A 24,542-nucleotide genomic window follows, 5' to 3' on the forward strand; every position below is an offset into this window, starting at 1 on the left:
ACCTTGGGCAGGTGTGTCCAGTGACAAGACAGACTCAGAACTACCTGTCCCTGACACAGGTAAACAGGGGGCAGAACATAGGATAAGAACAATCTCAGTTCCAACTTCCCCATGACACAAGAGGTCCCCTCCTTGTCCCCTGACATTTCAGTCCTACTGATGCTGTGCAAAGCTCCTTCCCAGCTTTCCCAAACAGAAGGTACCTATATTTAATGTGTAAGGACTGCAGCCAGACTCAAGCCAAGCACTGATCCTTGCTGTAATAATCACAAGGACGGAAATGGACAATGGAGCTTTGCTCCATAACTCCACGAGCACCCTGACATTCAGGCAGCCTTTCCTTGCCCTGCTGCTTTTAGCCTTACCTTGCTGTTGACCTTCATCTCAGTTTCCACAGCTATACTCCAGTAACAAGTTGCCATTCCTCAACTGTGTTCTTTGGTGATCACCTTGCAAATTACTCCAGTTCACTAGTTAAAGTTTTGAAGAACAACAAAACATTGATTTCCTACCTTGATCAGTTCCTTGAACTTGGGGTCTTCTTTTGAGTTAGGATCGATCATCGTGCGTTCCTCATTCTCCTCTGTTCAAGTAAGAGAGAAAACCTTAGTGAGATCCACTTCAGATGTGCACTGCTGAAACTGCCACAACTCCACACCATGAAGGGGCTTGTCAGCTGATTGAGAAATGGTAGTGCCTACTCATCCTCTTAGCCAGGGGATATCAGATGATCCAAGTGTCAGGCAATTTTAGAGACACACAGAAAGATAGCAGAGCCCCACTTCCCTAAACCAGGACTGTCTCCCCTGACCTTCCCCTGCCCCATGCAGAATGCTTCAGGAAAATCCCTGTCCTCATGTGGGGCACATTCATAGTAACACACCAAAAACCATAGTGAGCTACTTTTTTCCTTCTCCTCAGTTTGAATTTAATTTCTCATTGAAAACACCTGTCCCAGATTGAAGGACCTGGAAGAATATAGTGAGCTTAATGCACTACACCCAGTGCAGCTGCTGAGATTTGGGCTGAGAGTTTGTGCCTCCACCCTCTGGTTCCCCAAAATTTGGTCACGCATGTTCTCCTGAGTGCAGGAACTACTCAACCTTTGATTAAGCTTATGAAATAAAATTACCCCACTTTGTATCAGCTGTGCTAGTGCAAGGGGGAAGAACATAAAATAGTTTTCACAGGTGTCAAGTCCTCTATTTCTCCTGCTGATGAGTTGTGTGAGAAATGCTCTCTAATGACCAGAAGGCAGGCCATATGCAATCCTATTTTCCTACTGATTTGTCAATTCTTTCTATCAGGACAACAAAGGAAGTGTTTTGGTATCACCTTTGGTCAGGCCATTGTCACACTGCTCAGTGAAACCTTTAAAAACATGCAGTGACCAGCCTACAGTGACTTCCCATTGCAGTGCCAGACCTCACAGCTGTCACATGGGAAACATGACACACCCTGGACACAAGACTGACTACACAGTATTTAGCAGCCAGCACCTAACTGGTCACCTTAGACCTCACCCACACATTTGGGGTCAGTGTTTTCCAGGGCTATTAATTTTTATTAAAAAAATAAGATTGTGCTACCTAAACACACTTGAAAAATTTCCACAAACCAGTGAAAGAAACATTAATTCTTTTGCTGCCTTTTTCCCTCCCCATTCCTTTACTTCCTCATTACTGCCTAGGGTGAGTCAGGCAGTCCATCATAGGAAGTGACACCCACTACACATCCAAAACACTAACTCTGAACAAGACCCATAACAGAGCATGATTTACCCCAGAACTTGGTCAAGCATTCACTGGTGATCATGTCTTTGTAGGACAGGCCTTCAGCAGAAGTCCTGCATCTTCTAATGACATACCCAGCTTTAGTGGTATCCAGAAGAAATCACTGGAGACTCTCCTGGTCCAGACATATCAACATAAGAGCAACCAACACTTTGTCCACATCTTAGGAAAAAAGTACTTTGCATTTCCTACTACTCACCTAATCAGAAAATCCAAATGACTAACAGTTTCTGGTTTTAATTTACTATTTTATTATTTGTTCTGATGTTTGATTTACTGTTTTATAATTATCTTGCTTCAACTAATTCCCTAGATTAAGAGACATATGGACAGGAAAAACAAAAGTGGTTTATTTCAACAAGTTTTAACATTTTTTGCTATTAAATTATGCTATTTCTCTTGCAGGGACTCAGAGTGAGGGAATGGGGATGGACATGGTAGAGTCCATAAACTACCTCACTCAGCACTGCTCTTCAAACTCTATTTAGCCTTATTAATTTCTAGTCTATGAGTAACATGTAACCTTTTTCAATTGTCACTTCCAATCCTCTCAGTTCCAACTGGGCAGTCTACATTCAGCAGCGAAGCAATGATGTGGGGGTCAGAGTGGTCCCCTTCACAAACCACCTCTGCAGGACAAAACTTTACCTAATAGTGTGTCTTCTGGATGGATGTCCACAGTGCTTGGGTTCATTGGTGCATTGATGGCATTTTTACCTTCTTCTTGGAGGTCACTCACTGAATATAAGAAAAAAAAAAAAACAAACAGAAAGAGTGTAATAAATGCAAAGCTGGTGTATATTTAGGGGTTGGGGATGGTGTTCATAATAACAGGCAACATCTGGTAGATCCATTTCAGAACAGGACCACAGTTTATGGCATGAAGAACTGCAGCCACAGTGGAAAATAAAATCAAAGTAACATCCTTTTATAGCTTCCCATTAAACAGAGCTACCACAGAAGTGGCTGGAAACTTTTAGCAGAAAACCCAATTCTGTGGTAAGAACAAGCTCAGAGTGCTTGTTTCTCCAGAAGGAAGGGGTGTGAGCTTTGCCTGCAGGATGGCCCCAACCTAGAGCAGTCATCAAACTGTAAAAACAAACCCTTTTTCTGACAGCATGACCACCACTCACTACCACCCTTTCCAGCTGCAGAACATGCAGCTTGCTATTGTCCTTATTAAATCCTCAGAGAATCCCAGGGAGACCTACCAAATAAAGATGAAAATGTATTTAATTCAAATGCTGCCACTTCATAAAATAGAGTGCCATGATCTGGTGAACACAAATCTGAATTTTTTTACCTCAAGCAGTCCTAAACTTACAACTCTAATTGGAAAACTCAGTAAAGCACACTTCATAAATAAAATGGAAGCTAAAATACTTCCCTGCATCCTACCATTAGAAAGGAAGTAAACTTGAGGACAAATACTGAACAGTTCTGCAGTATTTTCATGGAGCTTATCAGTAAGAAAAACATCAGCACTGCTGTAACACACTCTCCAAGGCTCATCTCCCCTTAAACTCAGGTGACATTGAATACAAGGCATGAAACCACAAGAGCCCCATATTTTCAGTGATCGTTCTGTGTAAGCATGAACTAAAATGACTTGTGGCAGCATTTGTGGTAGTCCAGTCTCCTTTGGGAGGGGTCCCACACTCTTTTCAGAGGAAAGCAAGAACTTCTAAATAAATAGGGTTTGCTAGGCAAACTTTTCTCAGGAAAGAAAAGGAGGAACAGTTAAATTATGGTCACAGTATTCCTGCAAGCTCTCCCTTTCAAGAGCAGTTATTATTCCCCTTTTCCACTAGAAAAACGTACCACCTACCAAACATACCAGGCTTGACATTAGGATGCAGTCTGTGAAGGTTACAAAATTCTGCATCAGGACTTGCTGTTTTCCTGTCTCATAGAAGTGGAAAAGCCAGAGATCTTACTGCCACAGTGGAGGACAGGGAAGAAGCAATCCTCATTGCTTCCCTCACAAAGAATTGAAACGAAAAAATGAAAAGGCGCTTAAAACAAGTTCTCACATTTCTTAATTGCGGTCCCAAGAGGTTAATTAATTCTGGTTCACAGTATGATGCTGATCATGACTAAAATCCTCGTTATGGAGTGCAAGCAACAAACCTCAGTCTCATATTTTGACACCTGATGGTTCCTGCCTGCAAACAAAACACAACATCCTCAGGCTGAGATTTAACCTTCTGAATAAAGATGCTGATAAAGAAATTCTTAAGTTCCCCTTTTCAGCATTCCTTCTCGTTTTCTTGAAAAAGTCCACACAAAAATGTCAGGGAGCAAGAAGGCATCATACAACAGATCAAACCAGAACTAACAATGTGCCTTATCCAGCCTTGTTTGCATTGCTCCCAACTAGAGCTTTCTCACCCCAACAGCTCCTACATTGTGATGCTGCCAGGAGGCACAAGACAATTCATCTGGAAACTGAAGCTTGATTTTTAAAACCCTGCTAGGACTATAAATGCCCAAACTTCAAGTAAGTCAGACTTATATAGGAACTACCAGCCTTATTTCTATGTGTAGCACTCTTCATTATCACAGCAGTGCTGACATTCTGGGAATGTCAAGTGTTCAGGGCATCACTGTTCCCAGTGCTCTGCAAATGTAGAGGAGAGCTGCTAAGTTCCTTTGGACGTGAATGCATGGCCATACAATGCATACAGTGTATGTATATGAAAAAAATGATGTAAACACTTCAAGCCAGAATACTTCAAAATGCAGCTAAACTAGATTTATTCCCAAAAGTCCAAATAAGGTGATGCACTTACTCTTTTATTTTAATACAAAATTATCTCTACCCTTCCTAACAAAAATACCTTGTTTCTAAGCAATTTACTAGAATGGAAGAAAACATTAATGCAAATTTGTGTATTAAGCCCCCATCCCTCATGACATGAAGAGACACATAAAACCTTCATGCTCATCTTCAGACCATGTGTAGATGTGCCAGATCCCATGGGACCAAAACATCCTCTCCTACCTCTACCAGCAAAGCAAGGCTCTGCCAGCAAAAAGCTTCCCAAAACTGCTTCCCAGGAAGAGACCAGCACACCAGGTCCTTATGAAGAGATTCCTTTCACAAAGGAACTGTTTCCTACCTCCTTTTTTGCGCCTCCTACATAGCAGTCCGGCCATCCTGGCCCCAGCAGCAAGGACAGGTCACAGACAAAGCCCATGGGGTGTCTGAATACTGACGGAGTGGCAGCAACTGGATAAGGCACTGCCACCTCCAGACTGCCAAACCCCCCTAATTTGGGCCTGGTGACACAGTAGCAGGCACTAAGGTCAACTCCCAGCTGCCAGGGATGGGGGCCAGGAGGGAGGACACAGCACTTGGCCATGGTCCCAGCCAGGAATTCCTCCCCGTCCCAAGAGAGCCTAGTGCCTGACTTGGCCCACCCTGGCTGCCTAAGGGCAGGCACCTTAGGGACGGGGTTTTCTGTGCTTCCCAAGAAAGTTACCTGCACCTCGTGGTGAAGGCACAGCTGGGTTTCCACAGCTTGCCCCAAGGGACAAACGGGTTCACAGAGGCAGCATGCAGACAGGCACCTGCACTCAGGAATGTTAACTTTCCAGGGCATTGCCCACACCTGCAGCACTCCTTTCACACTGCACTGGAACAATGATGAGGACTTTTTCCCTGCTCACTGCTCCCACTATTCACTTCTACTGCTGAGCAAAGAAAAAGAAGCAGGAACAGGAAACAGAGCCACAATGCTGGAAAGAAAAGGGAGCCCACAAAGGAGCAAGTGGAAGCAGTTAATCAGGATGGAGCAACCGGTACATTTCTGAGAATCCAACAGGTATTTTAATGCAAATTTACAACAAAGAATGTCTTTCAGCCTGTGCCTTTGTAAACTCAAAGGTACTGTAGAAGATTATGGATATTAACAGATTAGCAAGAGCCAGCTTCCTCATACTGGCAGCAGCAGCTTTGCTGTGAGGTTTACCAGAACTGTCCATGCAAGAGGCATTGACTGGCAGAGCAGAGCTGTGCTTGCACAAGTTACAGTCATGATAGGTCTCACATGAGGTATTACTGCTCCTTGCCTGCCCAGTCACAGGACTCCTTTTCCCCTTCCCTTCCCTTGCCAACATAGAACATAGCTTCCCCTGTGGTAATGGCACTGGTCTTGCTCCCTACCCAATGCTGGTTGTAAAACACCTTTCACTAAAGCCTCAGATTCCATTTCAGAGACCAGTCACAGCAAACCTGCAGCAGGGGAAAGTAGGAAGGGGTAGGACATTGAAAACAGGCTGAAGGAGCATGGCTTAGTCCAGGCTGGCTTTCAGCAAAAACCCTATGTTTTCCCCTAAACTAGAAATTCAAATTCACATGTAAAAGATCACTTCTCTACCGGTCTTCAGGAAAGCAGCAAGGGTTCTTGGCAGCTCTGCAATATTTTGACAATATCCTGGCAGTGCCAGCAGTCAACATGATTAAGTCATACTGGAAGCTGTGCTGGCCTTTGAAACAAATTAATAGAATGAGCAGATCACACACATGGAATACAGCACTACATCTGTAAGCCAGGCAGGCTGTTTCAGACATGGGATTGCACACAGCACAAGCAATTAGCTACAGAAACTTGAGAGCGCCACCAGAGCTGTCAAGGATTTCTCAAAAGCCGGGATACGGCCTTTAAGATCAGCAGGAGCACTATAAAAAGATGTCCCCAGCTTTCTCCTTTTTAAAAGAAAGAGTCAACTGATATCAACAGCTTTCTACCTTCACTCTTAATTTGAGTGTAATTTAAAAAGGTATCAGCAACAGAACAGGTCACTTCAGTCACTGCCATTCACAGCCTTGTTATTAAAAACTGACCGTAAGCCTCTGCATCTTACAAACACAGATGGGAAATGCTACTTAATTTTAGCTCTGGTTATTTCTGACTGCAAGGCTGAATCCCACCCTGCAGCAGCTGTTGTGACACTGATCCCAGGGTTTCTGTGCTTTCCTTTGCATTCATCCCATTCAGCCCAGCTGGCTCAGTAATGCTGCCTGACCACAACTTTTACATGATGCGCTTCCGTCTCATGAGTCAATGCTAGCTTTGGAAGCTATCAGGCTGCTTTGATGTCCTTGGCTCCACTGCAGATGATCCTTTCAGGTAACTTTGTCCTCCTCTCTGGTGGGAACAGCACACAGACAGCAAATGTGCAATGCCCAGGTAACTCCAACTGCAAGGGAAGCTCCCTTCCTGCCCCCAAATTCTTACTGCTTCCCAAGTTTCCTTCTCACCAGAGACAAAACTGTGACCAGATGCACTTTTTTAGCGACTGACCTGCCTGCACTCATATCCTTATAGTCTAGATCACCACGTGCAGAATAGAAAGCCCATATTCAAGAGCATTCTTAGCCCTTTCAGAGCAGTCACACAACATTCATCCACTCACATCTCAGAGGAGAACATGGATACAGGTTATGCCCTGGTTAAGCAGCAAACCCTTGCATAAAAGATCAGGTATCAGCCGGAGCTCCTGCTTTCCATGGGGGAGGTCAGACCCGAAGGCAATAAGTCCCTGAAGACTCTGCAGTGTCTTAACTTGCTCCTCTGCCTATCACAGGCTAACACACTGCCTACAACTAAATTTCCATCTGACAAAATGTTGTCTTCAAAACCACAAGCTTTCTAGCCCATTTAAGAAAAGGCAGTTTTGCTAAATCTCACATTTTCTACAAAAAACTGATAAACTGCAGAACCAGGCCCAAACATGCTGCTACACTGCCCTCTTTTCTAGAGACAGCTCAGATTACTGATCACTGCACTTTTACAAAAGGCCCCAAGATCTTTTCCCAGAGACTGTGGGAGAAAGACAAACCATTCATTTAACTATGAAAGAGAATTAATAATCCCAGGCTGATCAAAGGCAAAGACTTGACCAAATCCATATAAAGGCACTGTATCGAGGGACTGCATTCAAAGCAGAACTGTGGTAATAAAGCTAATTATTTATATGCCTCAGGAGGCAAGGCACTTGCAATGGCCAGACTCTGGTACATAAAGAAATGAAAAGGTGTAAAAATAAAAGGCAAAAGCAAAGCCTAAGGCAACTTTTAGGAAAGGGCTGTAATAACACTTTTGGTTTAGTTACAAAGATCAGGCCACACCTGCTTAAATGGATGTGTTAAAATTTGCACAGGTAAGTGGTGTACTCTGTGACTGTCAGAACAAAGATTTCCCCTTTATTTTTGCCAAAGGTAAAATATGTATCTAGCATAGTAACAGCATATTCAACACTTGAGCCAGTTGGAAATGTTTGTAAGAAGTTTGGGCTTTGTTGGTTTTTTTTTTTGCGAGAGTAAAATACTTCTTTCATATTTTCACAAATAAGAATGTTCTCATCTTTCTAGGGAGCTGCTTGGGGGGGTGTCTGTGAAAAGAGGATTTCCATTTTTTGCTGGTGTTATGTCGCTGTCTTCATCAGGCAGAGGGATCCATTATGGCAAAGAGGCACTCAGACTTCATCTTGAGCCCGACCTGCCAACTCACCCCTTCCTTTTGCAGGAATTACTGTTCCAGAAGCCACATTATGTCACAGAGTGGGGAAACTGTGTGTCAGAAAACTAGCCAGATAAGAAATGGAAAAAAAATATAAAGCTAATTTTGACTGTGTAGACACACAAACATTAATGCTGGGCAAAATTAATTAAAAGAGCCAACCAAAAAATCTCAAATAAAATAAAACAAAACACCACAAACCCCCCCTCAAAAACAAAAAAAAAACCCTCCCAGAAATAACAACAACAAAAAACAAACAAAAATTCACCACCAGAAAAAAACACAAAACTAAAACAAACAAACAAAAAAACCCCACAACCAACTCCACCCCCAGACAGCAGAAATACTATTGTGGACAAGAATGATGTTTTAAAGTATTTGTAAAGTTACACTTAAAAAGATAATAGGTGGATACCCTCAAGGATAAGATAGCTTCTACACTCCAGGACATTCATTTGCTTTGTCCTGAACATGCTTCAATCCCAAAGTTTTTTGACTGGGAAAAGCCAGACAAGAACTGAAGCTTAAGAGAACCCTAAAAGCAGCCAGGGAAAGCTATACTCCTCCCCCTGCACACAAGTTCTACTTGAAAATGGGGAAAATGTACTCTTTCAGCCGCCCCCAGGAATAATTCCCTCTCAACACAAGAAAGGGTCATTTCTCCCCATGAAGAAATGGTGGAGGGTTATGTTCTCCTAAGGACACTGCATGAGCACCAGAACAATTTTCAACAGAAAGGGGAATGTGGAATCAAATGTGATGTATGAGAGCACAGGGAAAGACAAGTTCTGGTAAGAAAAGGAAAGGACTGAAGGAGATTTTGGGCTAGTGTCCAGTCCCAATAGAAAACTGTCAAGGCACTTTTAATTTACTGCTATCCATTCTCCATGAAATGCTGTGTTCTCCTAGGAAGTCCTTAGTGCTCCCTCAGGCTTTGGTGTACTCTTACAACCATGCAGCTAAAGGAACAACACCTTCGTGTCTAGGAACTCAGCTCAAGATCACAAATGAAGCATATTTCCATAAGATGCCAAGCACCAACAAGGCTATTTTAGCCAAAAGCAAATCCAGAAACCAAAACCGACTCACTGCTTAAGGTACCCATTTAATGGGTCCAGTGAAAGCAAACCACCAAGGGAGAAACAACAGAAGCTGTCAGAAGCAAAGCTAACAGTGTTACTCTGGAAGAGAGACACCCAACCCATTCAATCCACTCCTGTCTTCTGCACCATGAAGAAATATGGGAGAAAACAGCACTTCAGTTACAGCTTCCTACAAGCTCTACCTCTGGATCCCACATACACATCTAACCCTGCAAACTTTATCAAACAGAACACTCGGCTTCAAAAAAGTCACTACTGCAGCTCAGGCTAACACATTTTACAAGTGACCAGCTTTCCATTCCTCCACCAACTTCCTTTCACCTCCTCCACATGGTTTGACACTTCATTTGTAGGTAAGTACATGAACGAACCCCACCTAGTTAGCTGCCAGGCCAGTTTCACCTCTCCCCATATGCTTTGCAGAGTGGGATGAAAAAGGTCACCACCACCACCAAAAGTAATCTACTGTGCAAATATGAGAATATTTTATGCTGTTTCTTCTTCTGGACATGTCAAGAGAAGTACAGAGCATCAGACTCACTTCTGAAGGTGCTGATGGCAGGTGAGCAGCAGCAAGGCTCTGTCTTCCACCTCTGACAGGACAGAGCTCAACAGCCAAATTTCAGGGGAATGGAAAGGAGGCTACACATATGACTTGCACTTCCAAAAAAGCGACTATTTTGCTCATGCAACATGACTCTACAGGAAGAGCAGGCCAAGATAAATGGTTCTGCAGACCACAAAAACTGCACATGCCTCATTGCTGCAGTTTCCCAAATGTCACCCAGAGAGACAAAAAAAACCCTGAAAAACACTTACATGCAGCAATTCTACTTGCAACACACACATTGAGAGTTTGCTAGTAAATACCAGAGGACCAATGGAGGGACAGGCCATGCTCCAAACTAGAAGCTTTACCCTAAACACTCAACACACAGTTTTCAGTGTACCATATCCCGAGGTTGCTCATGCCCAGCTTCACTTTTCCTGAGTTCTGCCTGCACTCAGGGCAGTAAAGCAGTGTATTAAAACTGAGATGAAAGATCTGTGTAAGGAAATACTACAAAATACAAGGGAGTTTCCTCAGTGGCTTCCAAACACATCATATGGGACAAATTATTTAACTTGTTTCTTTGAGCACCAGAGAAGCCTGTCAAGACAAGCACTACAGAAAAAGTAACACAGACCTCACAGTAAAAGCCTGGAACTCAGAGCCTACACCCAGATAAAAGCCAGTCCATGAAGGGAAGGTACAGTAGAGATAGTGGCTGCCATAAAAGCATTTAGATGTTTAACTCTGCTAGGTTTAAGTAAGAAATACCCCCAGCATTTCCCAATGGAGTTGTTGAAAACTACGTAGAACAGTGGAGCCAATCAATGGACTTTCCAGTCCAGTCTCCCAAGCACAGCCCTCAAGGGGTATATATATATATATATATGTGTGTGTGTGTGTATATGTATATAAAAATGCAATCACGAAACAAGCGCCAGCCAAAGAATCAAATCAAAACAAGTCCAAAGCACAAGAAAACATCACATTTCACAAAGTATCAAAAAGACCTGCCCCTGTTTTTGTTCATTTACTTAGTCAGCACACCACTTAGTCAGCACACCAAAGGATTTGCACAGGATTTGCAATTCTAGCTTTCTGTGGTCCTCTTCAAAGCCTTTGCACTGGAAATGTCAGGTCCTGTAAGCAAGAAAAGGTGGTGTCTCTGTGGTGCTAGACATCTTAAAGACTTTCAAGCTCAGTTACAGATCAGTCCCAAACCAGGGAACAGAACACATCCCAAGATGTAAGACAAAGAGCTCATGCAATACAGGGGCAGCCAGAAGGATGTTTTCCTTCCTCTTCTTGCATGTGTTCTTAGTCTGTCCATGATTGCAATGGATATGGAATCTTTCACATTCCCCAGAGAGAATCATCTGGCCAGCTATGTTGCAACATGCTGAATCAACCCCCTGAAACAATAGTGCCCACCTCCTGTGCTTTCAGCCCAAGAGTGAAATTCCCCAGCTCAGACAGTTTCAAATTGTGTCTGCAGCCTTGGAGAAACCTCGTACCAACCACTGGATCAACAGCAAATGAAGTACTCCACTGAAGACGCCTTCCACCGAGATTCTGGGTAGCATGGCACCTATACTTAATGCCATTCGCAGGAAGAAAGTCCCTCACTCAAAGTTACAATTTCTTTTACCATGTGGAAACATGGAAACAAATATATAACTTTCTCCCTCAACCATACAGCAGGATGGGCACTAAGGCCAGTCCCCTTCATCTTCCTGTTACCATCTGTCTCTTTCCCTGACAAGAGACCCTCAAAAAACTCAGAGTGAAACTCAGAAACTAAGAGAATACAATCAGAGAAACCTCCCTTGGAAGGACCTAAAAAATTCAGGTTGAAGCTGGACTGGTGCTACATTAGGTTAATGCCTAGGCCAGGCACGACTGCTTGTTCTCTTCCACGTTCATAAATAAAACCCAACCACAGTTTGTGTGGTAGACAGCATCAGATCTGCTTTACAGCCAGCACATCTTGTTTGCTCGCGGCATGGCAGGGCCATTTTGCAGCATGATACCCTGGATGCAATTAAAATCCAGTTTCCCAATGATAGGGCTCCATTACACAAGCGTATGTAATTACCTATCCTTCCAGTTGCAGAGAACAATGATGGAAGTAGCAGGAAGAGCCAGTAGATCAATACCTGACTCCAAGTCTGGTTAGGGTCTGGAATTTTGGATTTTTTTGATCACAGATCAGTCTGCATGACACAAAGCCTGGTGGTGACAGATGAGATACATCTGTCTCAAAGGGGGATAGAGCCTCTTGGGAGGCAGCTCTGAAGGGGAAACGGGTCCAGGAAGGCTGGGCATTCTTCAGGAAAAAAGTTTATCACCTTGGAAGGAGGGCAAGCAACTCAGGAGGACTACAAGGATGGCATAAAATTATGCAGGGAGAAAGTTAAGGGGGTCAAAACCCAACAAGAACTTAGTCTGGTTCCTGCTATAAAGGACAATAAAAAATGTTTCTACAAATGCATCTGTGGCAAAAGCAGTGCTAAGGAAAATCTCCACTTTTTATTGGATGCAATGGGGACACAAAATGATAAAAGCTTAAGGAAATGGCAGAGGTACTTAATGCCTTCCCTGCCTCACTCTTTTTTAACAGTCAGGCTAGTTGTTCTCCTTGTACCCAGCCCCTGAGCTGGAAGACAGGGACAGGGAGCAGAACAAATACTGGAATCAGTTTTGGGACCTCATGGCAGAAAAGACATTGAGTGTGTCCAGAGAAGGGAAAGGAGCTGGGGAAGGATCTTGAGCACCAGGAGCAGCTGAGGAGGTCTCAGCCTGGAGAAAAGGAGGCTCAGGGGGAACCTTCTGGTTCTTCACAACTCCCTGACAGGAGGGGACAGCCAGGTGGGCGGCCAGGCTCTGTTCCCAGGGAACAAATAATGAAACAAAGAAGAAATGGCCTCAGGTTGTGCCAGAGGAGGTTCAGATTGGATATGAGGAAAAAGATCTTCACTGAAAGAGCTGTCAAGCACTGGAACAGGCTCCCCAGGGAAGGGCTGGGGTCATCATTGCTGGAGGTACCCACAAGACTCATACAGGTGGCACTTGGGGACATGATTTATGGATGGACTTGGGGAACAATCAGACTCAATGATCTACTTTTGCAATTCCAGAATTCTAAGTAGAGCATCAAGATTCCTGTCAGACCAAATTCTGCAATGTTACCTAAATTTCCATTGGAACCAGTTCACTGTAACAACACTGGGAGCCATACACAGGGAAGAAGGCAGACAACAATCCTGAAGCACAATTTCATAACCCTGCTCCTGTAAGAGAATGGTAAGTGGAAAGTGCAAGCAGTTACTTTTTCATATCATTTTTGAAGAAAATCTTGTCAATTCTGCAAAGCCTCCAGATCCATCTGCTGGACTAGGCAAGGCAGAGAGTAAACAACACTATTCTATTTTAAAATGGCATAAGTGTCTGCATCTGTTTAATGGCACAAATGCATGCATCTGCCAAAGAGACCTAGAGGAACAACACTTTCTGAGGATTACACATTCTTCTATTTAAAGACACTAAAAAAGACACAAACCATGCCTCTATACAGACATCTCTTCATGCAGTTCTCAGTCTCCTTCCTTACTCCAAGTAAACTGTGTATTCAATCATCCCACAGCTAATTAAAAATTAGCAGTAAGACCATATGGCAGCTGTAATGGAAAAAACACTACTTCTTTTTTCAGAGGATTTCATTATGATTCAACCACACAATGAAAGAAGTGCTAAAGAAGGAACTGGAATTCCAGGAGCCAAAACAGTTTGCTAGTTTTATAACCAAAATGCAGCATACATTGAAAAAAAATTTTATAAAAGTCTGTATCTGATTGCCAGACAGGTCTTGGGGATTATAAAGAAAACTTCTTTGACCTGGAGAAACTATCATTGAAAGGCAGAACTGAACTCCCAATTTACTCACCACCAGAAAAGCCAAAACCAGAATCTCATTCCATGGCCTCCCATCTCAGCCTAAGGCCTCTGGAAAGAAAGGAGTTTGCACAGAGTGAAAGGAAACAAATTGGTGTACAGGATTTGTAATAACGAGCCCCACTGCTCCTCCAAGAGGAAGTGACAGCAATTTAAGGGCCCAGAACACAAAGACCCACTGCTCCCAGTACATGCTGCCAGGTGTGTGCTCTCTCTCCACATCTGGTTTTCAGAGCAGGACTTCACCAGATTCAAATTACAAAAGGCTGACACCACGTGTTTTTCATCATCCTGTTCCAGCCAAACTAGATATACACAACAGACGGCACAAATTTCAGGTTGCAGCTTTCTACTTGGCCATCAGAAGAGTACAAATTAGGAAATCTACACCTGAGTACAATATGAGTAATCCTGGAGCCATCACTTGGCCACTGGCCTATTAGCTGTGCAACACAGAGGCTTCTGTTCCCACTTCCCATCAGTGCTGTGTCCACTCCCAAAGGCAAATAGGGTCACACACAGCTGCTGGTTTAGACTCCCTGCCCACAGGGAGCCACTGAACAGCCTGTCCTGAGCAGAGCTCCAGCATCCAAGTTCAGGAACTCCTCCTGAGGCAGCCTGGCAGAACCCCTTGATAAGCAGTGCTGCCCCACTGATCACACTCCCCATCATCCCCTTCCATCTCCATCCTCCTCACAACAATTCACACCTTCCTCAGCAGGGCAGAAGAGCGGATGCAGCCTATGACACCCACCAGAGACAGGTATGCTACAGCCACCACAGAATCACAGAAAATCTTGAGCTGGAAGGGACCCACAAAGCATCAAAGTCTTACTCTGGCCCTGCACACACACCCCAACAATCCCATCCTGTGCTTCAGAGTGTTGTCCAAATGTTCCTGGAGCTCTGGCAGCCTTGGGGCTGTGACCATTCCCTGGGGAGCCTGTTCAGTGCCCCAGCACCCTCTGGGGAAAGAACCTTTCCCTGATATCCACCCTAACCCTCCCCTGACACAGCTCCAGCTGCTCCCTGGGTCCTGTCCCTGGTCACACAGAGCAGAGATTGGGGCCATCTGCCCCTCTGCTGCCCTTAAGGAGGAGCTGCAGCCCCTGATGAGCTCTGACCTCAGTCTCCTCCAGCTGAACAGACCAGTGCCCTCAGCTACTCCTCATAAGGCTTCCCCTCAAGGCCCTGCACCATCTTAGTAACCTCCTCTGGACACTCCTAGCCCTCTTCTCAGCACAAGGCCTCCACCAGGCAAAGCAAGGGCCAGTCCACACACATCATACAGATCCCAGGGAAAACCTGCCACAGAGGCACATCCCTTGTAAGTGAGAGTAAACAACTCGGTTGGTTGGACTGTGCCCTGAGAAGAAAAGCTGAGCTTCATCAGTGACAGTGCACATCCACAACACATCTCACAGAGCAGGCAGAGGGTGTACAAGGGTGCGGATAAGCAACTACCAAGGTCACAATGTGGAACAGCTCAGGGCTGTGCAGAGTAAGGCACATGGATATTGTGAGAGTTGAGCAGAGCCCGTTCCACCAGCCAAATCCTGACACTGGCACAGGTTAGATCATTCTCTGGAGCCACCTCAATGATCTTCAGGTAGTTGGCTTCTCTAACAGAATACCCAGACTCTGTTAGTTCAAAGAATCTGGAGGTGTTCTGAAAATTGCTCTAATGAGCAGAGGTCAGCACAAGGAGGAGCCTTTCAGAGGCACGGTCGATTTCCCTTCCTCCTTGCTGACCCTCAGGTCTCCTGAAATGACTGAGAGGAGCTGGAGCTGAAAAGAGAACAAGAGTCCAGGGTTGAGAAGGCACACACAGCCCACCCTGCACTGCAGGACTGACAAGGATCACAAACCAATGATGTTACAGGTGAGGCAGAAAAGTTCTTTTCCTTGTGAAACATGTCTGTATGGGACATCATATCCCAGGAACCCTGACAGAGACAACCTCAGGAATCTTGCAGGCTGAGATTTCTAGTGATGCCTGAGAGATTTGTACACTTGACTGGCTGCATTTGAAAGCTGACAGCAATTTGGCATCCAAATCCCACTTGGGGAGCTCTAAAGTAGCAGCTCTACTGGACTTCCACAGCTACAAACCTGAATCTCCTCAGCTGTGACCACAAAACTTATGTGCATAAGGAACACCAAAGTTCCTTCCAGATGAACAGGAAAGCTATGGCTGCTGAAACACCAGTTCCTGAAACCAGCAGACTCTGTCTTGCCCTGTTTCCCTCAGACCACATAAGCCTGGATCCCTTAGCAGCAAGTTGTTCTGACGTACTTTTGCAATGAAAAAACTTGCCAGCTAATCTCCCAAAGCTCCTCACATCAAAGTACAATCCAAAGCTCAGAGCAGCGCATTGGAAAACTCCATCAGCTCCGTCTGTTTTCAGATCCACTGGCCTGTAACAGTCCTTGAAGTACATAAAAAGGCATTTAGCACAGTTATCAGTAACTATAATCTCTCTTCTGGACTGCCGATGTGCAAATCAGTAGGATACATATATATTAATAAAATTATCTAAATATCCCAACTCTTACAAACACGAGCACATGATCAGTAGGATTAATGTATTTATGGCAATGCACTGCAGAGGGCAGCCTGATGTCCCTGCACAGATTCACCAGTGAGATCAAGAGTCTCTCCTTCACAGAGATTTTCTGTGAGTTGTGGCTTTGCAGCTCCCCCCATTCCCATCAAGTCCATGTGCAGCTCTCCAACACATCAGAGTCTCACAGCAGAGACTCCACACATTCCTTGCAACAGACACAGCCAGATGCCGCCTTCTGAAAGTCTCTCTCCAGCTGTCATAATTAATAAATCCTTTAGAAGAAACTGAAGTAGGTAACTTTGAACAACTGTTCTGAAATATGTGAGACTTTATAGAACAAAGGATTGGAATTCTGGCTTTGGAAAACTGGAAGTGTTGATAACCACCCTGCTAAGGTTTTATGATGAAGCATAACAGTATTCTTGCAATGAATCTTATTTTCAAGATTGCAACTCTGGAAATAAAATTACTTTTAAATGTCTGTTTTCCTTAAAGGAAAGTAAGGCAAACCTTCAACATTACTGAACAGCTACAGAGCTGTTTTGTGTGTCTTGCTGCATCCTGTCTGGAAGAAAACTTGGAGCTGTAATTCCAAACTCTCTTGTCTCATCAGGAGACTGTGCTGGGTGAACCACCCTAGACTAAGTACAGCTACAGGAAGAATACATGGGGATTATGATACTGTTAAAAGCAGAATTCTTGTTCATGCAAAGCTTATTTCAGCTGATAAATTGACAAAAAATATACTCCCAGTACAGCTTTTGCCAGAATAGAACACAGACCCCAAACCAGTATTGCTCTACCAAGACTGCAACCAGACCTGGTCAGGCCTAAGCCCTACAGGAGAAACAGCAATTAGGCTACACAGGTTCCAACTGGAAATTTAGGTCTGTTTAAACCAGTATTTAAATCAGAAAGGATAATAAACTGAGGTTGAAATATGATTCTGCATGTGTTTGCACAGACTTTCTATATATACATACATATCTGGAACAGTATGTAGCTTCAATATAACTACTACTACTACTGCAGAAAGGAACTGCAAATTCCTTTCTTAAAGAGAAAGTAATTCTACTTAACCAGGACTCATTTTCTGTGGGGATATTTCAGCAGCAGTAGCACACCACAATGCACAGGCACACTTCTCCAGCCAAGCACCCTCTCAGTCTGCAGCAAATGTATTTGTGTGAAGCAGGACAACAGAATTAGGCTCCACAAATTTTGTATTTGTCGCTCCATCTGCCTAAAATTCACTGCCACATCCTGTGAGTATGGGAAGTAAATTAAGAAGGGGGTGAGACACCATCAGGACATCCCACTGTAACACTGAGGCACAGATCCCAAGAACAGCACTTCAGCCTCCCTTGATATGCAGAAAACTTCCCCCTTATTCAGCTCCTGTTGCAATAATCCTGTCCTCTGCAGTGCTGTCCTCTCTCACTCCCCTCTCCTACTGATTTCATCAGGCACAAATAAATGGCACTTTTCCAGAGCGGTTTTCTTACCCTTGTGCCCACCCTCAATCATGTCACAGGGACACAGCACTAAGCAATTGATTCTGTTTTGTTTCTCTCACTGACTCCCCCAGATCAGCTATACACATACATAGATACAATAATAGGAAGCCTATTTAGCCAAACACCTGCTTCCACACAGTGTGTTATGAGGAAAAGAAAAACCAAGCTTTGCAAGAAGGCTGGGAGTGAAGCTTGCAGCAACCCCCCCCCCCCTTTATTTCGGTACAGCAACATCACTCTGACAAACAGGAAGGGGCAGATTTTTTCAATTTCCTTTCACAGATTAAGTTGAAATACAGCATTAGCTGAAACTGTATTTTTTACAAAATATGAAAAGAAGCTAAGGAATCATCTGGCTTAAAAAATATATCCTCTATGGGCCGTGCCAGCACCCCAACAGTTTTCTAAGGTATTTAAAGCAGATTTTGGAACTCTTGAACAGGTGGGACATCTTGAGAGACCAAAATCACAGAATCATGGAATGGTCTGAGTTGCAAGGGACTTTAAAGCCCATTCCCTGCCATCCCCACCTTTCACTATCCCAGGCCGCTCATGGCCCCATCCAACCTGGCCTTGGATACTGCCCAGGGATAGGGCAGCCACAGCTGCTAGGGGCAACATGTGCCAGGGCCTCAGCACACTCATGGTGAAAAATTTCTTCCTAATAACTAATGTAAACCTCAAATATGCCAAGGCAGAGCCATGGAACAGTAACATCAGGCAAACATAGATATTTGAAGATTTCCACATGGTCTAAATGGAGGACAGGGAAAGAATCAAAAAAAACAAAGCAGTAGCAGAGCACTGGAACTGACACTTGCCACTTTTCTAAGGATGTGCATCATGACTGATTGTAAGATTAGGAGCACATATCTCCCTCCATGCTGTCCCATGGCCTTTCCTGTCCTTTCTCTGGCCAAGTCCCTCCCCTGTGGTCTCTCTAGTACTAGCATGGTAGGGTTGAGCTCATCTGCTGGTTTCCTGCTGCAGAGCTTCACTAAAGTATTCCTGTGCTCTCTGGTCACCCATTTTGACACAGCCTGCAGGCATTAATAATCAGCAAGACATTTCTGCCTGGGACATTTTTATCCAAACTAGGGGTTAAAAATATTCCTGGGAAGGAAAAGGAAGGGAGGAGCCAAACAAACAGTGAGATCACTCACCCACCTCCCATAGGAAACCAGGGTAAAAAAGGCTTCCCCATGAGCTGCTCTTTCTCTTGAGTCAAGGCTGCCTAAAAACCCTCTCCAAAAATACATTGCAGCAAGTTATGAAGTAATTAGCAAAAAAAACCCCAAAAATTTAAATGTAGATGCTCACATAACATCGTGGTTATTTATGACCTGTGATTAAAGAAATTAAAACCAAACTTTTTCAGTATCATTACAAGGAGCTTTGAGCTGTGTGGCTCAGAAGTTGTGCACAAAAAGGAAAAGGATTGATGTAAGTGGATTTTAGCTCTCACACAGACCCCATTAAAGGTTGCTGTATGAGCACCACTGAGACAGTGACAAGTGTAATAAAAACACAGGCAGTGAAAAGCAAGCAGAAGGTATAAAGAGCCCACAGGCTGGAGCTTTTGGTGCTGATGGAGGCAGAAGAGGCAAGGATGATTTCAGGCTGTGGCAAATGAGTAGCCAGCATTCTCATTTGCCGTGGAGGCCAGGATTTACTTTGGGAAGATTGTTCTGACCTCTGCTGGTCCCCTCAGGCAAACCCAGCAGAAACCTGGAGGGAGGCCAGGAATTCCCAAGGGCTGAGCACATGGGGAAACACTGACCACATCTGCTCCTACCAACTCCTTCAAGGAATGCCACTCAGACGACCTTCCAGTTTACTTCTGCTCCACACTCACAAAAAAAAAAAAAAAAAATTAGTTTCTAGCCCTAAAATTTGCTCCTGAGGCTGTCCAGACCTTACCACAAGCCATGTTCCAGCCCCTCTCCCCTGATGCAGACCCCCCAGCTCATAACTCTTACCCCTTGGCCCCCTCCCATTGCACAGCTGTGACTGGGACAGCCTCCCAGAGCTGCTCCACAAAGGGAAAAAAGCCATTTCCTTTCATAACAAAGGTGCCTGAAGCACCAGGGAAATATCACACCCACCAGTGGCTCCAAAGGCTTGCAGACAGTCACATTTCAGACTGGAAGGAATATTCTCATGAAAAGCTGCCCCTTGCTTCCTCCCCACCAGACCAGCAGAAGCGGGGCTGTGAGGTTTTGATGTGGTTCCCCACTAAGTACCAGGCACAGCAACTAAAAGAGTCCCTCCCGTTACCACAAGGGCCCCTTGTGGCCCCACAAGTAGGTAAAACCACAGGCAAACTCAGCAAAACCAGCAGGTGGCCCCTTCTGAAAGTTGTCACCTCAAGATCACCACCTAGAGATGCTGTAAGCCTAAGAAGGGGAGCTGCCAACCTCTTTCAGCTTAGAAGCCACCTTAGACATGCACTTTTTCAAAGCATGTGCTCAGCCTCCCTGCCAGAGATGAGTTTTTTCCACCATCTTCTTTTGGAAGCAAATGAGATCATTTCAGGAAGGCTCAACAGCTTCTGCTGCTCCTCAATAGAACGACGTCAGGGAAACTTGATTAAAAATAGATAATAAAGGAAATACCAGTTAGCCACACCAGAACAGGCAGCAGAAGGAAAGAGAAATAATTTCCTTGAACCAGATTCAAGGCCTAATATTGTGTTTTCAAATATTAAAAACTGTCCCCTGAATGTTGCTGGCAATTCATAGACTCAATATGGGCAAAATATGCTCAACAGTCAACTGAAAGGAGGCTGAAACTTGAATTACATCCCTACCCTACACACAGATTTCCTGTTGGCAGATAGCAGGAGTCTGGGGATAACACAGGGGCAGCTTCTTCACAGAAAGCAGTACTGGTGAGTTGGGGAAGCTGAAGAGAACAGCGCACACCATCCCCAAAGGACACTGCACTCAGAGGAAGGGCACACTGAGCATTCGGGACTGGGCCAGCTTTATCAAGTCTAGCAATGAGACACCTCCCTTTCTACAACAGCAGCAATGCTGCTATCTGTGCACAGCCCCTGGCAAGGGCCGGCGGCCCCAGGTCGGGCTGTGCAACAGGGATTGAGCCCCCCAGTGTGGGTGCTGGTCCACTGGGCTCAGGCTGGGGAGTTTCTTCAGGCTCTCTGCAGCAAAGGGAAGGCTCTTTCCTCCCTGCCCAGGTTGCAGGAGCAGTGAGATCCCACGTGGACACACTCATACAGCCTGGGGTATGTGGGGGATTCATCCATGCAGAATCCTTCAGAGCGAGGTGGATGGGATGGATGGAGCTGGGCACAGTACCTACACCAACATAAAGCTTATGGATGAAGTGGACCTGGAATGAAACACGGGCGGACTTAACCATTCCCTCATGGCTTCCTCGACTCTCAGACCACAAGAAAACGACAGTCACGGTCTCGTTGCTCACTAGGAATTTATTTTATAGCACAAAACGGGTTCTGGACTTACTTTTCCAGACATGTGACATGGGCTGATGTCCCACCCTCCATCACTTCAGTCCCTCCCATTGCTGCCAGCCTTCCCCCACTGCTACCAGCCGCCCGCCATCGCTGCCATCCATCTCCCATCTCCCCCATCCCTGCCAGTCTCCCCCCACGCCCGTGTCCAGCCGTGTTGTGGCTCTCGGGGTCTGAGGGCGGGCACGGCCCCTCCGCGGTGCCGCCAAACAAAGCGCGGCTCGGGGGCTCCGCTGCTGCTCCCACGGAGGAACGGGACGGGGTGGGGCGGGACGGAACGCCGGAGCCGCCGCAAGTCACGCCGGCCCCGAACACGTTCCTTCCTTCCCTCCGCACCGGTGGTGAACTCACCCTCCTTGGCTTTCTTCTTCCTGGCCAGGGTCCCGCCGAGCTTGCCCAGGAACGACTCCTCTTTCTTCATCCTGTGCGGCCGCAGCGTCGGGGACCGGACGGGCGCGGCGGACATCGGCTCTGCCGGGGGAGCCCGCCCGGCCCTGCCCGATCCCGCCCGGCGGCTGCGGGGCCCGCGAAGCCGAACCGAGTCCGGGAGCGGGGAATCACTCGCCCGAGCGAGCGGGGCGAGCCCACGATGTGCGCTGGCAGCGCTGGGGGCGGGCTGGAAGGCGCCGCGACCACAGCGCCCTGCCACGGCCGGGAAGTCCGCGGGAGGCGGGGGCGGGACGAGCCTCGGACACCCCCGGGGGCGGGCACCGAGCCCACCCGAGCATTACCTGCGGCCAGGCGGTAATGGGTTAACCTCCTCCGGGGCACCTGGTGCGCCGGACCCACGTGGGGTGCCAGGGAAAGTGGCTAAAAAGCATTGCGGCAAAATAACACCCCCGGTCCCCCCACAGCCGGACCGGAGTGGTGCTGGGCTTGAAAGTACACGAAGGTCCAACTTGAAATGACGTCCTTTCTTAAGCACAGTTTTACATATTCCACATTTTGCAACAGTTGGACACAACTGGGGGCAAACGCTCGGCATGTGCCGAATTGCACCGCAATTCCTTGCTGGCTTCATTCAGGTGTGCCTCTTAATTCTGCAGCTACGCGCCCCTTCTGTCAGACCAGCCTGCCTTCTCCTGGCACGTTGCCGGTCAGGTCTGACATCGCCTTTGTGGGAAGATCGAGAAGGGGGCCGTAGGCTTTGTGTTTGCCAAGCCACCACCTCTCAGGACTCCCCGCACTGCTGCTGCCATCAGCACGGTGTGTGGGTGCAGAAACGCCCCAAACCGACGCTCCCACAGGGAGAATTTCTTATTCCTTATCATTTCACAGCAGCTAGGAGCACGATAAGGGGCTTGTGGAATACACGTTAAAGAAAGGTCCCGATGAGTTTATAGTGTTAGGGTCTGATCCTGTTTAAGCCCCTGAAGTGGTCCCACTGATTTTAACGGGACTGCTGGGTCCCCAAAGGCAGGCACAACCTTTGTCAGTGCTCCTGTGAGCAGCCTCCCTGTCAGCAGCCCTTGCCCCAACAAAGGACCACATTCAAACCAACAAAGCTTCGCTCAGGAGCTGCACACCCAGCTTATATGGGACAGATTTGCAGGCTTGACCTGACACAGAAGCAACACTGCAGGACACATCCAGAGCAGAATGTAGCAGAGATCATTTTCTGAGTCAGTTTCACTCGAGATTTATCCCAAGCTAATCCCCTCTGTCACCCAGACCCAGTTGTCCCTCCCTCCAGCTGCTTTTCTACAGTCACCTTGGCAACTAAAAGAAAAACCCAACCCAACAAACAAAAACCAAAATCACCCAGCCCAAGCTTTCCAGTGTGACTGAGCATGAAGTCACCCAAGGACAAGTGCCAGCAGAAGGGAAGTGGAGGGCACACATGATCAGGCTGGAAAGACTCTTTCGAATGGCAGTGCAGTCTTCTGTGAACTTCATTGAAACTTCTTCTTTGGAAGAACAAATAAGTTTCATTTCCTGCAACAACAGTGTGTTGCCCATAGCAGAGGCTTTTACATTGCAAATGAGAATTTACCAGGGGTGGGATCAATACCGGTTACAAAATTACTTTGCAAAATTAAATTATTAGCAAGGATGTCAACTGCATTCTCCTGGCATAAACCACATGAGACCTTTTACAAGTGCAAGCTTCACTTTCAGTTCATCAATAACCTGAATTCATACAAAACCCACACATTAATGTTGATCTGCAACAGGACTAGCAGAGTGGATATTTTCATTTCACAAAGTGCATACTGAAGTCTCAGATTACATTTAGCTTTAAGGCAGTGTGGAAAAAGCATTTTATCCAACCTCTGGGGGAAAAAAGCCCCATAAAAATCGATCAGTTGTCCTACCAGATTTTTTTAAAATGAAATTGCAATCAGAAGATGTGTGACTACAAACTTTGAGCAAGAAAGCAAACAAACTGGTTAATTTACACACACAGAACAAATGGTAAATAAAACTTCACTAACTCCAGCACAGCACTCAAGATGTAACCATTTAAAAGGAAGTGTCTTTCAATAATTGAAATAAAGCCACACAAATAGATCCATTCACCTTTGACTTTGATGTCCTATCTATTTATAAAATGCTTCAATGTGTAGCTAAGTAAAAAAAACATTCAGCCTATTACAAAGAAAAAGGAGGCAGGGTTATTTGAGACAAGAGAGAGCCCATGGTAACAGAAAATCAAATTACACTTCAGTAACACCAAAAGAAAACCTGGAGCCTTTGTAAGACTCATCAAACAAATAGGGCTCTTCAAAACAGGAAATGAAGAGCTTCCACCGCTGCTTTGATCAGTGTTAGTGTGCAGTAATTTAACTTGCTAATGGCCACTAACAGGGAGACAACTGCTGCTGCACCACGTCAGTGGCCTGCAGCTCAGAGCATGCCTAGCTATATGGTTTAAATCCTCCATAATGAATGAGATACCAGCCCCCTGCAGCCAGAAAATTCTCTCTGGTACCTTCCTCTCATTAGGGATGAGATTCCTATGCATTTCTGTAAGGATATATTCATTCTAATACATTCCAATTGGAATATACTCATTCCAATAATGAGTGTATATTAATTAA

General features: G+C 45.5%; 1 protein-coding gene across 5 annotated transcripts in view; it reads right to left on the bottom strand.

Moving 5' to 3' along the window:
- The window catches only part of PARVB (parvin beta), a 52,551-nt gene extending 30,392 nt beyond the window's left edge, over positions 1-22,159 (bottom strand). For 2 of the 5 annotated variants that reach the window (XM_086885169.1, XM_086885170.1), the window contains exons 1-3: positions 21,853-22,157; positions 2,442-2,531; positions 513-583 (exon numbers count right to left, since the gene is read on the bottom strand). In XM_086885169.1, coding sequence (XP_086741295.1) covers positions 513-583; positions 2,442-2,531; positions 21,853-21,967 — 276 coding nt within the window. In that variant the 5' untranslated portion in view covers positions 21,968-22,157. Of the gene's footprint in view, positions 1-512; positions 584-2,441; positions 2,532-4,915; positions 5,021-9,964; positions 9,986-21,852 lie in introns of those variants that run through there. The other 3 variants (XM_086885168.1, XM_086885171.1, XM_023919111.2) reach the window with 3 other exon arrangements.
- Positions 22,160-24,542: the final 2,383 nt, after the last annotated feature.

This window comes from Cyanistes caeruleus, chromosome 4 (assembly GCF_971803275.1).
Source record: "Cyanistes caeruleus chromosome 4, bCyaCae1.hap1.1, whole genome shotgun sequence".
Classification (NCBI taxonomy): domain Eukaryota; kingdom Metazoa; phylum Chordata; class Aves; order Passeriformes; family Paridae; genus Cyanistes; species Cyanistes caeruleus.